The 13,598-nt window shown below is 34.0% G+C and overlaps 1 protein-coding gene across 10 annotated transcripts in view; it reads right to left on the bottom strand.

The window, feature by feature from the left end:
* The window catches only part of LOC138307340 (ATP-binding cassette sub-family C member 4-like), a 118,159-nt gene that overhangs the window by 98,980 nt on the left and 5,581 nt on the right, over positions 1-13,598 (bottom strand). For 9 of the 10 annotated variants that reach the window (XR_011205969.1, XR_011205972.1, XR_011205970.1 and 6 more), the window contains 3 exons: positions 3,708-3,825; positions 2,367-2,582; positions 2,139-2,228 (listed from right to left, as the gene is read on the bottom strand). Coding sequence is in view for 6 of the 10 variants with exons in the window: in XM_069248032.1 (XP_069104133.1) it covers positions 2,139-2,228; positions 2,367-2,582; positions 3,708-3,825 (424 nt within the window). In the remaining 4 variants the exon portion in view is untranslated. Of the gene's footprint in view, positions 1-1,694; positions 1,838-2,138; positions 2,229-2,366; positions 2,583-3,707; positions 3,826-13,598 lie in introns of those variants that run through there. The other variant, XM_069248036.1, reaches the window with a different exon arrangement.

The following is a 13,598-nucleotide window of genomic DNA, read 5'->3' as shown; positions in this document are numbered from 1 at the left end:
CTAAAAACATCCCATTAGAGGTCACATTCTTGTGACCTTTATACTATAGGGGATCTAACAACATCCCATTAGAGGTCACACTCTGATGACCTTTATACTACACAGGATCTAACAACATCCCATTAGAGGTCACATTCTGGTGACCTTTATACTATAGAGGATCTCACAACATCCCATTAGAGGTCACACCCTGATGACCTTTATACTATAGGGGATCTAACAACATCCCATTAGAGGTCACATTCTGGTGACCTTTATACTATAGAGGATCTCACAACATCCCATTAGAGGTCACACCCTGATGACCTGTATACTATAGAGGATCTCACAACATCCCATTAGAGGTCACACCCTGATGACCTGTATACTATAGAGGATCTAACAACATCCCATTAGAGGTCACACTCTGATGACCTTTATACTAAAGAGGATCTAACAACATCCCATTAGAGGTCACATTCTGGTAACCTTTATACTATAGGGGATCTAACAACATCCCATTAGAGGTCACATTCTGATGACCTTTATACTATAGAGGATCTAAAAACATCCCATTAGAGGTCACATTCTGGTGACCTTTATACTATAGAGGATCTAACAACATCCCATTAGAGGTCACATTCTTGTGACCTTTATACTCCCTGTACTTCAATTCAAATACATTTTCTCCATCAACTGCAAATGACATTTCATCCCAGCTCACACATACATTTAGCTATGTTGTGTTTTTGTGATATTATTAGTCATGAAAATGAGGTCAAAAGGTCATACAAACTACTGTAAACCAATTTTACCATTTACTTTCGCGATTTTCGCGACCCAGGAAAATTTTCGAAAGTTTATCTCCGCGAATTACCATCTACATCATATCTATAAATAGTAATTTTCATTTGATTTTGCTATCTGCGAAATATGGTTTTCACGAACTTGTTTTGAAATGAAATTAGCGAAATAAAAGCCGCGAAAGAAAATTGGTTTATTGTATTTCGTCCCCTTATATTCAATTGCAGTTTGATTGACCAGTTCAAAAGGTCACCAGAAAAAGACCCTCCCATTTATCTTTCTCAAATGACAATTTAAAGTAATATAACATTACTTATTGATATCTGTAGTGAATGAAGGAACCATGAGAAACAGTTTGGGGATATATCAAAAGACCTGCCTAGGCAAAGTTTTAAAGTTCACTTATAGCTTGTTAAAGTTCAATGTTGCATTGTCAGTTATCATATTAGTCAGCTCTATCAATTCAGATATCTTTAACTGTTAATCAGACCATTGTACGATATGAAGTACTAAATATAGCTATTTTGTTGTTCACAATTCTTGATGAATAATCTGAAAAAATGTTGAAACACTAATTAGCCCAATATATTGACATATAAACCTTCACAGAACATGAACTTTAAATAAATTATTAATGTGTTAATGAAGAAACATGAACATGTGACAAACAAAAACAGATGGTGATGATATTAGTGGTGAACAATCATGAAATATCTAGTAACAGATGGCGGTCCAATCTCTTCAAATCACACATGGATTCCTCTGAATTTAGATTGATGATGATAGGAAATGTACTGCATTGCTTTGAAGTAGTCTTTCTTAAGAGTTCATGATTGACCGGCATATTAGGTGTTAGTCCCCAACCTCTTCTTGAAGAACAAAATAAGAAATGCATCATGACGAACGATTACCTCAACTTTGTAAACAATTTGCCGAGATAACTTTGAGTAGGAATGAGAAGGATAAGTAGTAGAATGCCAGCTTGTGAGGACGGTCCCATGAGGAGCCACAAAATTATCATCACCGCGACCACCTGACACGGACCGATCAATACGTATAGGAGGAACAAAACAGCCTGAAGGTCATAAGATCAGAGGTTAAATACACTTTCAATGAACAAAACTGCCTGAAGGTCATAAGGTCAGAGGTTAAATACACTTTCAAGGAAGAAACCTGCAGCCTGGAGGTCACAAGGTTTAAGGTCAAATTCACATTCAATGAATAAAACTGCTGAACGATCCAAAGGTCAGTGGTTAAATACTTTCAATGAATAAAATTGGCTGGAGGCCACAAGGTCAGAGGTCAAATACACTTTCAAGGGAAAATTACCTGAAGGTCAGAGGTTAAATACCTACCGTATCAAATCTGTTGACGTCATTTGACATCAAATTGACAATCTGGCCCGTGGTGGTTTGACCGAGAGCTGTGTTACTGAGTCGCAGCGACTGAAACATCCAAACAGATGACATAATTGATTACAGCTTAGCCTGTGAATTGTGGCTGGTTACTATGGCAACCAAACTTTAAAATAAAATGGCAAAATAAAATCACAGTGCACCTGGGGATATAAATAGATCTCTCACCTTTCTATACAATAAGGAACAGCAGGCCACCCGCATCCTCATTCCGATCCGCTGTACGCCGAAGAAATATGGGTGATGTGACACGGCCAACACAATGGCACACAGACTCACGCCCATGGCATATAGGTACGCATCACGCTCACTTACAGTAGACTCTGGTGTGAAGTAGCGAATCAGCTGGCCTAGTAGTAACGGCTGAACCACCTTTGTTCCTTCCTGTTGTCGAGTAGATACAAAGAATAAGTGTCATTAAATTTAGTTTCTTATTTTAAACAAAGAGCCCTAGGTATGGCATTATCCCCTGCACCAAGCATTTGGTAGGAAAAACCCAAATACATGCATAAAATTAAAATATCAAAAATTGAAAGAATTTTGCCATAGCGAAAGGCACAACTAAACCACTTGTCTGATATATACAGAAAGTTTCAAGGAAGAGTAATGAACAGAATCTCAGACAGACATTTGGATGCATGCATGCACACATTTCACAGGGGATAAAAAAAAATGAAAGATATTTTTCGAAAATTTCCTGATATCTTGATATTATGATCATTCATTCATGAAATAATCCTTTTGAGTTCAAAATGTAATTCATTCATGGGAGAATTTTATGATGTTCAGAGTAGGCTGTTGTTTAGAAAGTGTCTGGTCAATCTATCCAAATACAACTAGAAAGAACTATGATCCAAGATGCCAAACTCCCTAACCCTACAGATCCAATATTATAAATGACACACATTTCACATCTTCAATAAATAAGGATTATTGCCACCAAGTTTTGTTGGATTCGCTCCAGTAGTTTAGGAGGATTAGTCAGTAAATTGTTGTCTATTCCGTCTTTGCATATTACAAAGTTAGCTCCCTTGCGGGTAGGTATCATCATTATTTTGTGAGCGCAATTCACGTCGTTTTCTCTGAAACGTATGACGTTACGCTCGCAAACACATGACGTAACAATCAATACCTACCCGCAAGTGCAGATAACTTTGTAATATGCAAATTCGGAATAGACGAATAGATGAACAAAAAGACAACCTGAAGCAAGTATAACCCTTCACCCACTAATTAAAAAAACTTCTTTATCAGTGGAGGGTTATATATAATAAATAAGACAAAACAAAATTTCGGCATTAAGGTAGCGACGTTTCAAATCATCACCTATCATGATCTCTCATCTGCAGTAAATAATTGCCAAAAACGGTGAATTTTGACAATGTTATATTAAAACCATACATTACTCATGCAGTTATTACAACTCTCAAAAGGTTACACCATATTTTATGTTGTAGGAGTTACACAAATTAGATATTATTCATGTTACTAGAGAAATGAGAACTATACCTCTATAAACACGATAATACCCAGCAGCATATATTCCACCCCGAACATCCGAATCAGAGCCTTTAGGAGACTCGGCTCCCCTCCAGTTTCTTGTTTTTTTATTTCTTTTTCCCATTCTCTGAAACAACAAATAAATATGTAACAATATAGGACATCATTAGGAAACAACAAATACATATGTAACCAATATATACATTCATTTAATTTGTACAGTGCATTGTGGGAGGTCACTTAAGTTCAACACTACGTACTATACTGTCGTTACGAAATTCGACCTGGCCGGTTCAAAATACAGAAAGATGGAATTTCCATTATAATCATTTTATTTGACACATTTGTACAATAACTGATATATATTATATTATATACCTCTGTATAAAGACCAAGTGAAATCGAGTCCTCCAAAAATGGGAGGGACGCTCATTGGTTTGAATATGGTATGTAAACAACATCATGTCATTAGAAATACAAACATACAAAAACATGATTTTGTTATTAAAAACCAAACAAATAAATATGTTACCAAACTATTATATGATGACATCAGGAAAAAAAGAAATATGCATTATGATTATAAAGCAAACCAATTTTAACAACATGTGATATTATGAAATTATTTTCCATGTGATATTAATAAATTTAAATTCTAAATTGCAAGATCTGCTTCAAAGGTAAATCGATACCAAATTGTATCTTTGAATTTTTTTGTTATTTATGAACTTTTAAATGTCACCAGACAGCTAAATGATATAAGCCCATTTGTTATCTGTAGATATAATTCCCTATGGTGGTGAAATTCATATTTCGAGCTGTAGTAAGGAAATGTATGTCTGAACACATTCACCCCTGAAGACACATTTAGACTCTTCCAAATCAATGGCTAGAACAGTCCATAGTGAAATATCAGGGGTAAATGGGTTAATGTGTTAATGTTAGTGTGTCAGAGAGCCAAACTTGTAATGGTGAAATTAGCATCTACGCTGTTGACTGAACTGATATCAGATATCTTAAGTTTACTTGTACTTTACTTGACGGTAACACAGAAAGATAAATCTATGTGTCGATGGCCAGCTGTTAAAGGGGTGAAATGTAACACAGTTGTCTATATCAATGTGACACGCTAGGGCTTAAACTCTCTTATTTCTATTATATATCTATATCTTCAATAAATCTGTAAATTATATAAGAGTGCAACATGATATATAAGTTATGCAGAACTTCATTCCAGAACACTTTTAAAACTCAATATTTTGGTAACTCAAAGTTTGTGTTCTCTCCGATTCTGACAAAGGAGTCACATCTATTCCATAGAAAGCCAATTTTTTTAAAAAAGAGACCCAGAGGTCCTGTATCCCTCACCAGGTTTGTAATGCCAAGTAATGTTTTGAATTCATGTTCATTATTTCTTTTCTGAAGGAATTTAAATATTTAGCTCTAATTTTCCTATTGGGCTCCATATATGGCCACTTATTCTGCTCCAGGGGGTCAAAAATTTATACAAACTGTTCCCCTTCCAAATTTGGATACATTCCATGCAGAACTCTATATATGACTAGCTAGCTAGTAGTAATTTAAAGGAAATGTTGATGGACAGACAAACAACAGACCGACGGCCAAAGTGCCATAACATTTTGCTCAAAATAAAGTCCTACCCAAATCAACCAAACATCTATTATATGATTTTTTTTTTTTTTTTTACCTGACAAAATGTTTTATTAGGGGAATGTAAGGTCGCAAAAGTTCTCAGTTTTACGTCAACACTACACTAATCATTACCTTCAGAACAATTTAATCGTAATGAATTTAATGTCAAAATTTATAACCTGGTTTATCCAAACGGCAAAACAGCAAATTAATCCTTCTCTGCAGCGGGAAATCTTGCATTTGTCAAATTGTTATTTGATAATCTTGATTTTGTTTTTGTTTTGGAAACATAATGGCCCTTTAAAACAAAAGTTACAAATATTTTACTTATATAATTTAAGTCCTACAAAACTTATACATGTAATTCCAAACTTTTACAGTATGGAATTTTACTAATTTTTTTTTATGATGTATACGATGATAGCTTTAAGACATGACAATGACTAATTTTTAAGGGAAAGTTCATTCAATACATCATTTAACATACACCGAGGATCAAGTTCTCCCAGCGGGATACCATAAGCGGTAATTGTTACCCACAGCCAACGTTTTTAACAACATTTAGCTGATCTCCAGTAATTAGCCCGACCATATATGATAAAAACCTTGGCACAGATGATCAGATTTTATGTACAAGAGTATCATATGTTTTTTATCGCTAACTGACAGCCAAGCTTTTTAACCACAGTGACCCCGTGTCTGGTGAAAAGTTCACCTCCTGTCACATCCCTACATTGTTATGAATGTTCTCTTTATTTCCTCCAAAAATAACTGAGATTTTATAAACAGAATTAATTACATAAATAATGAAATCATAACATGCATGTCAAAATCGTACAATGTATAAATATATTGCATGTAACATTACAATAGGGTTTTGATGAGATATATTATTTATTTATATTTGCTATTTGTTGTGGATAATACAATTTTGACATTTTTTCAACAACTATTTATATTTTTTTGTATTTTTGTATTTTTGTATTTTTAGAAACAACACATTGTATCATAATCCTATTTATAATTTTTTTTATTTTTTTTTTATTTTTAGAAACCAGACATTGTATCATAATACATATTATACATCATTCATCTCATTCTTTCACCACCTATTTCAATCTCCCTAGTTTGTGCTACTAATAATCATTCATATCGCCCATTCATCTTCAATTTAAGTTTCGCCTCTAGCACAAGCATTACTATTAGACATCTTATTTATAAAAAATTTTTTAAATATGTTATCGTAATAACTCACTTTTATCCATTTTATCACAGCTATTTATATAAAAACTCTAAGCTTGTCTATATCTGTATTTCCTAAATTCTACTCAGTGTATAAATCACTGCATTAACATTTCCCTATTAGATAAAACCCACAGCTCACACCCATGCAGCGCTGACGTGCATACAGTTTGTTTAATTATAACTTACTTGTAGTCAGTGGATTTAATGCACTAATGGTGCAGTGACTGCGGTCTAGAATATGCACCACTCGTAATCAAATTCACTTTTTAACCTACTGCAAGCATGCCTAGTGTGCATGTTCATGTGTTAGATTTACGATTTAACAAAATACCTATGAGGTAATTGTACAACACTTTCCAATTTCGGAACTTTTTAATCAACTGCAAGTACGCTTAACGTGTTCATGACTTGTGTTTACTGAGACATAACATTTTTTTTTTGGGGAAAAGAAAACAAAAATCTCCATTTCTTACAAGTGTATCAGCTTGGGTTAATTACCATCTCAAACTCAACTACTTGTAGATCTAACTGGTGTACTGATCATCATCAAGAATCACTTAACTACTAGACAAACCTTAATCACTCTAATCGTCGATTTAAAAATTTTGTAACTAATTAAAATATTGTATCTCTATAAAATGTTAAGATATAGTCTAATTGAATTATATATATATCACTAATATCTTGTAAACATATGACCTGTATTCTAAAGTTCTGACTACTTAATTGATTAATTATATCGAGATAACATATCTTTCAGGCTAAAAATAAAGTACCGTATTCGGCTCAATAAGTGCCCAGGGTAGGTAAAAAGTTTGAAAAATAAAGTGACACTTATTAGCACCAAATTTGGACTAACAATTTACAAAATATCACACAAAATAAGATTTATCAATTTTTACAAATGAAATCTAATATGTAAATGAAACGGAGTTCTCCAAAAGGGAAATGGGTACTTATTGGTTCAAATATGGTATGCACTAATGTCTTTGAACACCAAAAGAAAATAAAACTATTTAAGCAACTAAGTCAAAACACGATCTTTAACTCATACACCCCTGAAATTTCATAATGGACTGGTCTAGTCTTTGATTTAGAAGAGTCAACTGTGTCTTCAAGGGTGAATGAATTACCATAACCTACTTCCAAACTTAAAGCTTGTGAGTTAAATTGTGACTCCACTATTATCTTTAATCAGTCACCCGTGACTCCACTATCATCTATAATCAGTCACCTGTGACTCTGATATTATCTATAACCAGTCACCCGTGACTCTGACATTATCTTTAATCAGTCACCCGTGACTCTGATATTATCTATAATCAGTCACCCGTGACTCTCACATTATCTATAATCATTCACCCATTACACTAAACACTAACATAATTAGGAAATAAGTTAATTATACACATAAAGAAGTATACAACAATCTTCACTACCACAATCTGAATGTGTACACATGGACGTACACCTGACTTTAGTGTTCATGACAGGAAAGTATCAAGAAATCGGATGTTGTATCTGACAGCTATATATATACTGATACACAACAAGAAACCTTTATAAAGACCCTTACCATCTCACAAGAAAGCAGTGATTCAAATTGGGGCTAAATTTTGGCCATTTTTTCAGTACTCTTCCAAAATGTTCTAAAGTTTTTGGAAATCCTTATTCATTCCAATAGAAAATGTCCTAACAAAATTTTGTAAAAACCCCGAGATGTCCTTAAAATTTTGAAGTCAATCTGAAACGCTTAGAAAGTTCATGCAAAGTTATAAACACACAGCTTTGCAAAGTTATAAATACACAGCTTACTTTGGATAGACAAATTTGATTAAATAGAAATTGGCCATTTAGTTAATGCAGTAATGCGAGTCTGACAGCTAAACTGATACAAAACATGAAAACTGATAATTATATTTATCAACTATATAAACACCGAAATCATCTAGCAAGAAAATTATTGCAAAGTTATGATTACACAACTTACTTTTAATAGACAAAAGTGATTGAATACAAATTGGCCATTTAGTTATACAACTGTTATTTAATTGTCAATGGTATATATATATAATACATCTATTCAATCAATTGACAGTTAAATGACAATTGTATAACTAAATGGTATATAATACATCTATTCAATCAATTGTCAATTGATGAATAGATGTATTATATACAATTTAGTTATACAATTGTCATTTAATTGTCAATTGATTGAATAGATGTATTATATACCATTTAGTTATACAATTGTCATTTTATTGTCAATTGATTGAATAGATGTATTATATACCATTTAGTTATACAATTGTCATTTAATTGTCAATTGATTGAATAGATGTATCATATACCATTTAGTTATACAATTGTCATTTTATTGTCAATTGAGTGAATAGATGTATTATATACCATTTAGTTATACAATTGTCATTTAATTGTTAATTGATTGAATAGATGCTTTATATACCATTTAGTTATACAATTGTCATTTAATTGTCAATTGATTGAATAGATGAATTATATACCATTTAGTTATACAATTGTCATTTTATTGTCAATTGATTGAATAGATGTATTATATACCATTTAGTTATACAATTGTCATTTTATTGTCAATTGATTGAATAGATGTATTATATACCATTTAGTTATACAGTTGTCATTTAATTGTCTATTGATTGAATAGATGTATCATATACCATTTAGTTATACAATTGTCATTTTATTGTCAATTGAGTGAATCGAAATTTGAGGTTTAGCGACACAATTGTCAATGCCCAGTCAAGTGTCCATATCTTATAAACTTACATTTAAATACATGACTGCAAAATATTGTCTCACTTTTCGATAACTGAAGATATTGTCAAGATATTGTCTCACCTTTTCCAAGATTACTTAATATTTCATCTCACCTAGCTATCCTAAGGTTAGTGTCTCACCTTTCCTTAGATTACTAGGAAAATTAAGACGTCAGTTCAGGAAATAATATCTGTCATTACATTTTACACTCAAAATATTGTGAATACCTAAGCTGGAACTGTTCTGAGATAGCAAGTCAATGTTGTTGTAGTTAAATTACTCCTAGTATGTTATTTTTCAGTCATGCAACAATGTAGATAGAATGTTGATATAAATTAAAAGGTTTAGCCTAGACCATACACACTTGAAACTGACAGCTTTCATTCATTTCAATCCATCATACATAGTCTATATAGCTAGCTGTTACACATTCGCACATGTCACCCATAGTAATTATTAATTAGTTAATTATTTAAACAATAAATGTCACCCATAGTAATTATTAATAAGTTAATTATCTAAACAATGTATGACATAGTTAGTTTCACTAGTCTATAGCTCCCAGTATCCAGTTACAGTATTCTCCCTATTAAGAGCGCCTCCTCTAATAAGGGCGCCCCAACGTTTATTGCTGAAAAAATCTACTAATTTCATACAACTTTTGTGCTAGATTGTGACGATTTGTCTTTGCAGATGCTAATAAAATACTGTTTCATATCAGTTTGATGCTTAACATATATCTGATCATTCTGTATAAGAACTAAATTTTTTGCATTGGACAATTTAGGACATCTTTGCCAAGTGTTTACACATAGAAACAGTGAGAACGCCATGTTCAAAACAAAACGTTTCATTTGAATGTCCAACACACGTGTCTGGATGACGACTAATGGGCAACAACATTTTAGCGACGTCTTTACAGGTTTTATGAATACTTACTGTATATCTATAATAAAGGTCCCTAAATAACATGAATGTTATCATTTCTAAACGTTTTAAAGTGTGCTCTTGTCGGTATTTCCCATCTGTCACAAAACGAAAGTAGCGATCGAAAACACCATCCGCAATTTTGTGTACGCATGGTAAACAAACAGGATAGCATGAAATGCCAAAATTCCGTGAAACGGGCACATTAAATCAATGTTTAATACTTCTGGTGCATACATTTCTTCATAGTTATGTAATTACAATACTTACTTGACTTCAAAACTTAGGTTGGTTATAGTAAGTTTCAGAAAAATATGAAACTAAAAGCAAGATACTATAAATGACTATAGCCCGTTTCAGAAAAAAAACATCTAAGAATGGTCTCAAATAACGGCGCCCCCCTCGGCCAATTACCTGCGCCCGGCACCCTTATTAGGAAATACGATATCTGTATTCTATATTATTATCTCACATTTTCTTCCTAACTTTCATATTTCGGCGTCTTACAGTAATGTATGGATGTTCTGGTGGTGATATCATCCAACTATAGAATGCAAGATTAAGTTGATGTCTCCTCAATGATAGCAAACATACATACCCTTATAAAATTTAATTGGAACCATAATCACAGAAATTCTATATTTAAATCTTTCCATTTAATATTTAATCAATAATTTCTGTAAAATCCATGTTGTCACACTCATCAATTTAGCTCAACAATTTGCAAGCTTCCGCTTTCCTTATTGTTTCAGCTGTCTTTAGATTATTGCAGGGGTTTCAATATCAGGCGGTACCCGGTACTTTTTGCCAGTTGAACCTGGCTGTGGTACCGCCTGACTGATTTGGGCTAAATTACATTAGATAGCATACAGATGGTATAGAAAAGTAACCCCTGAACTTGCAATTGTACCGCCTCTGCTGAAAGATAATGTAACCCGTTATTGTCTCACCTGTCCTTAGATTATTGTCTCACCTGTCCTTAGATTATTGTCTAATCTTTCCTTAGATTATTGTCTCACCTGGCCTAAGATTATTGTCTCACCTGTCCTTAGATTATTGTCAAATCTTTCCGTAGATTATTGTCTCACCTGTCCTTAGATTATTGTCAAATCTTTCCGTAGATTATTGTCTCACCTGGCCTAAGATCATTGTCTCACCTGTCCTCAGATTATTGTCAAATCTTTCCGTAGATTATTGTCTCACCTGTCCTTAGATCATTGTCTCACCTGTCCTTAGATTATTGTCTCACCTGTCCTTAGATTATTGTCTCACCCGTACTTAGATCATTGTCTCACCTGTCCTTAGACTATTGTCTCACCTTTCCTTAGATTATTGTCTCACCCGTACTTAGATCATTGTCTTACCTGTCCTTAGATCATTGTCTCACCTTTCCTTAGATTATTGTCTCACCTGTCTTTAGATTATTGTCTCACCTGTCCTAAGATTGATGTCTCACCTGTCCTTAGTTCATTGTCTCACCAGTCCTAAAAGATTATTGTCTCACCTGTCCTTAGATTATTGTCTCACCTGTCTTTAGATCATTGTCTCACCTGTCCTTAGATTATTGTCCCACCTGTCCTTAGATCATTGTCTCACCTGTCCTTAGATTATTGTCTCACCTGTCCTTAGATTATTGTCTCACCTGTCCTTAGATTATTGTCTCACCTGTCCTTAGATCATTGTCTCACCTGTCCTTAGATTATTGTCTCACCTGTCCTTAGATCATTGTCTCACCTGTCCTTAGTTTATTGTCTCATCTGTCCTTAGATTATTGTCTCACCTGTCCTTAGATTATTGTCTCACCTTTCCTTAGATTATTGTCTCACCCGTACTTAGATCATTGTCTTACCTGTCCTTAGATCATTGTCTCACCTTTCCTTAGATTATTGCTCACGTCTCACCTGTCCTTAGATTATTGTCTCACCTTGTTCACCTGTCCTTAGATTATTGTCTCACCTGTCTTTAGATCATTGTCTCACCTGTCCTTAGATTATTATCTCACCTGTCCTTAGATTATTATCTCACCTGTCCTTAGATCATTGTCTCACCTGTCCTTAGTTTATTGTCTCATCTGTCCTTAGATTATTGTCTCACCTGTCCTTAGATTATTGTCTCACCTGTCCTTAGATCATTGTCTCACCTGTCCTTAGATTATTGTCTCACCTGTCCTTAGATTATTGTCTCACCTGTCCTTAGATTATTGTCTCACCTGTCCTTAGATTATTGTCTCACCTGTCTTTAGATCATTGTCTCACCTGTCCTTAGATTATTATCTCACCTGTCCTTAGATTATTGTCTCACCTGTCCTTAGATTATTGTCTCACCTGTCCTTAGATCATTGTCTCACCTGTCCTTAGATTATTGTCTCACCTGTCCTTAGATTATTGTCTCACCTGTCCTTAGATTATTGTCTCACCTGTCCTTAGATTATTGTCAAATCTTTCCGTAGATTATTGTCTCACCTGTCCTTAGATTATTGTCAAATCTTTCCGTAGATTATTGTCTCACCTGGCCTAAGTAGATCATTGTCTCACCTGTCCTCAGATTATTGTCAAATCTTTCCGTAGATTATTGTCTCACCTGTCCTTAGATCATTGTCTCACCTGTCCTTAGATTATTGTCTCACCTGTCCTTAGATTATTGTCTCACCCGTACTTAGATCATTGTCTCACCTGTCCTTAGATTATTGTCTCACCTTTCCTTAGATTATTGTCTCACCTGTCCTTAGATCATTGTCTCACCTGTCCTTAGATCATTGTCTCACCTTTCCTTAGATTATTGTCTCACCTGTCCTTTAGATTATTGTCTCACCTGTCCTTAAGATTATTGTCTCACCTGTCCTTAGATCATTGTCTCACCTGTCCTTAGATTATTGTCTCACCTGTCCTTAGATTATTGTCTCACCTGTCCTTAGATTATTGTCTCACCTGTCTTTAGATCATTGTCTCACCTGTCCTTAGATTATTGTCCCACCTGTCCTTAGATCATTGTCTCACCTGTCCTTAGATTATTGTCTCACCTGTCCTTAGATTATTGTCTCACCTGTCCTTAGATTATTGTCTCACCTGTCCTTAGATCATTGTCTCACCTGTCCTTAGATTATTGTCTCACCTGTCCTTAGATCATTGTCTCACCTGTCCTTAGTTTATTGTCTCATCTGTCCTTAGATTATTGTCTCACCTGTCCTTAGATTATTGTCTCACCTTTCCTTAGATTATTGTCTCACCCGTACTTAGATCATTGTCTTACCTGTCCTTAGATCATTGTCTCACC

The sequence above is a fragment of the Argopecten irradians genome, chromosome 14 (genome assembly GCF_041381155.1).
Source record: "Argopecten irradians isolate NY chromosome 14, Ai_NY, whole genome shotgun sequence".
Classification (NCBI taxonomy): domain Eukaryota; kingdom Metazoa; phylum Mollusca; class Bivalvia; order Pectinida; family Pectinidae; genus Argopecten; species Argopecten irradians.
This window is presented reverse-complemented; position numbering and strand designations above follow the sequence as displayed.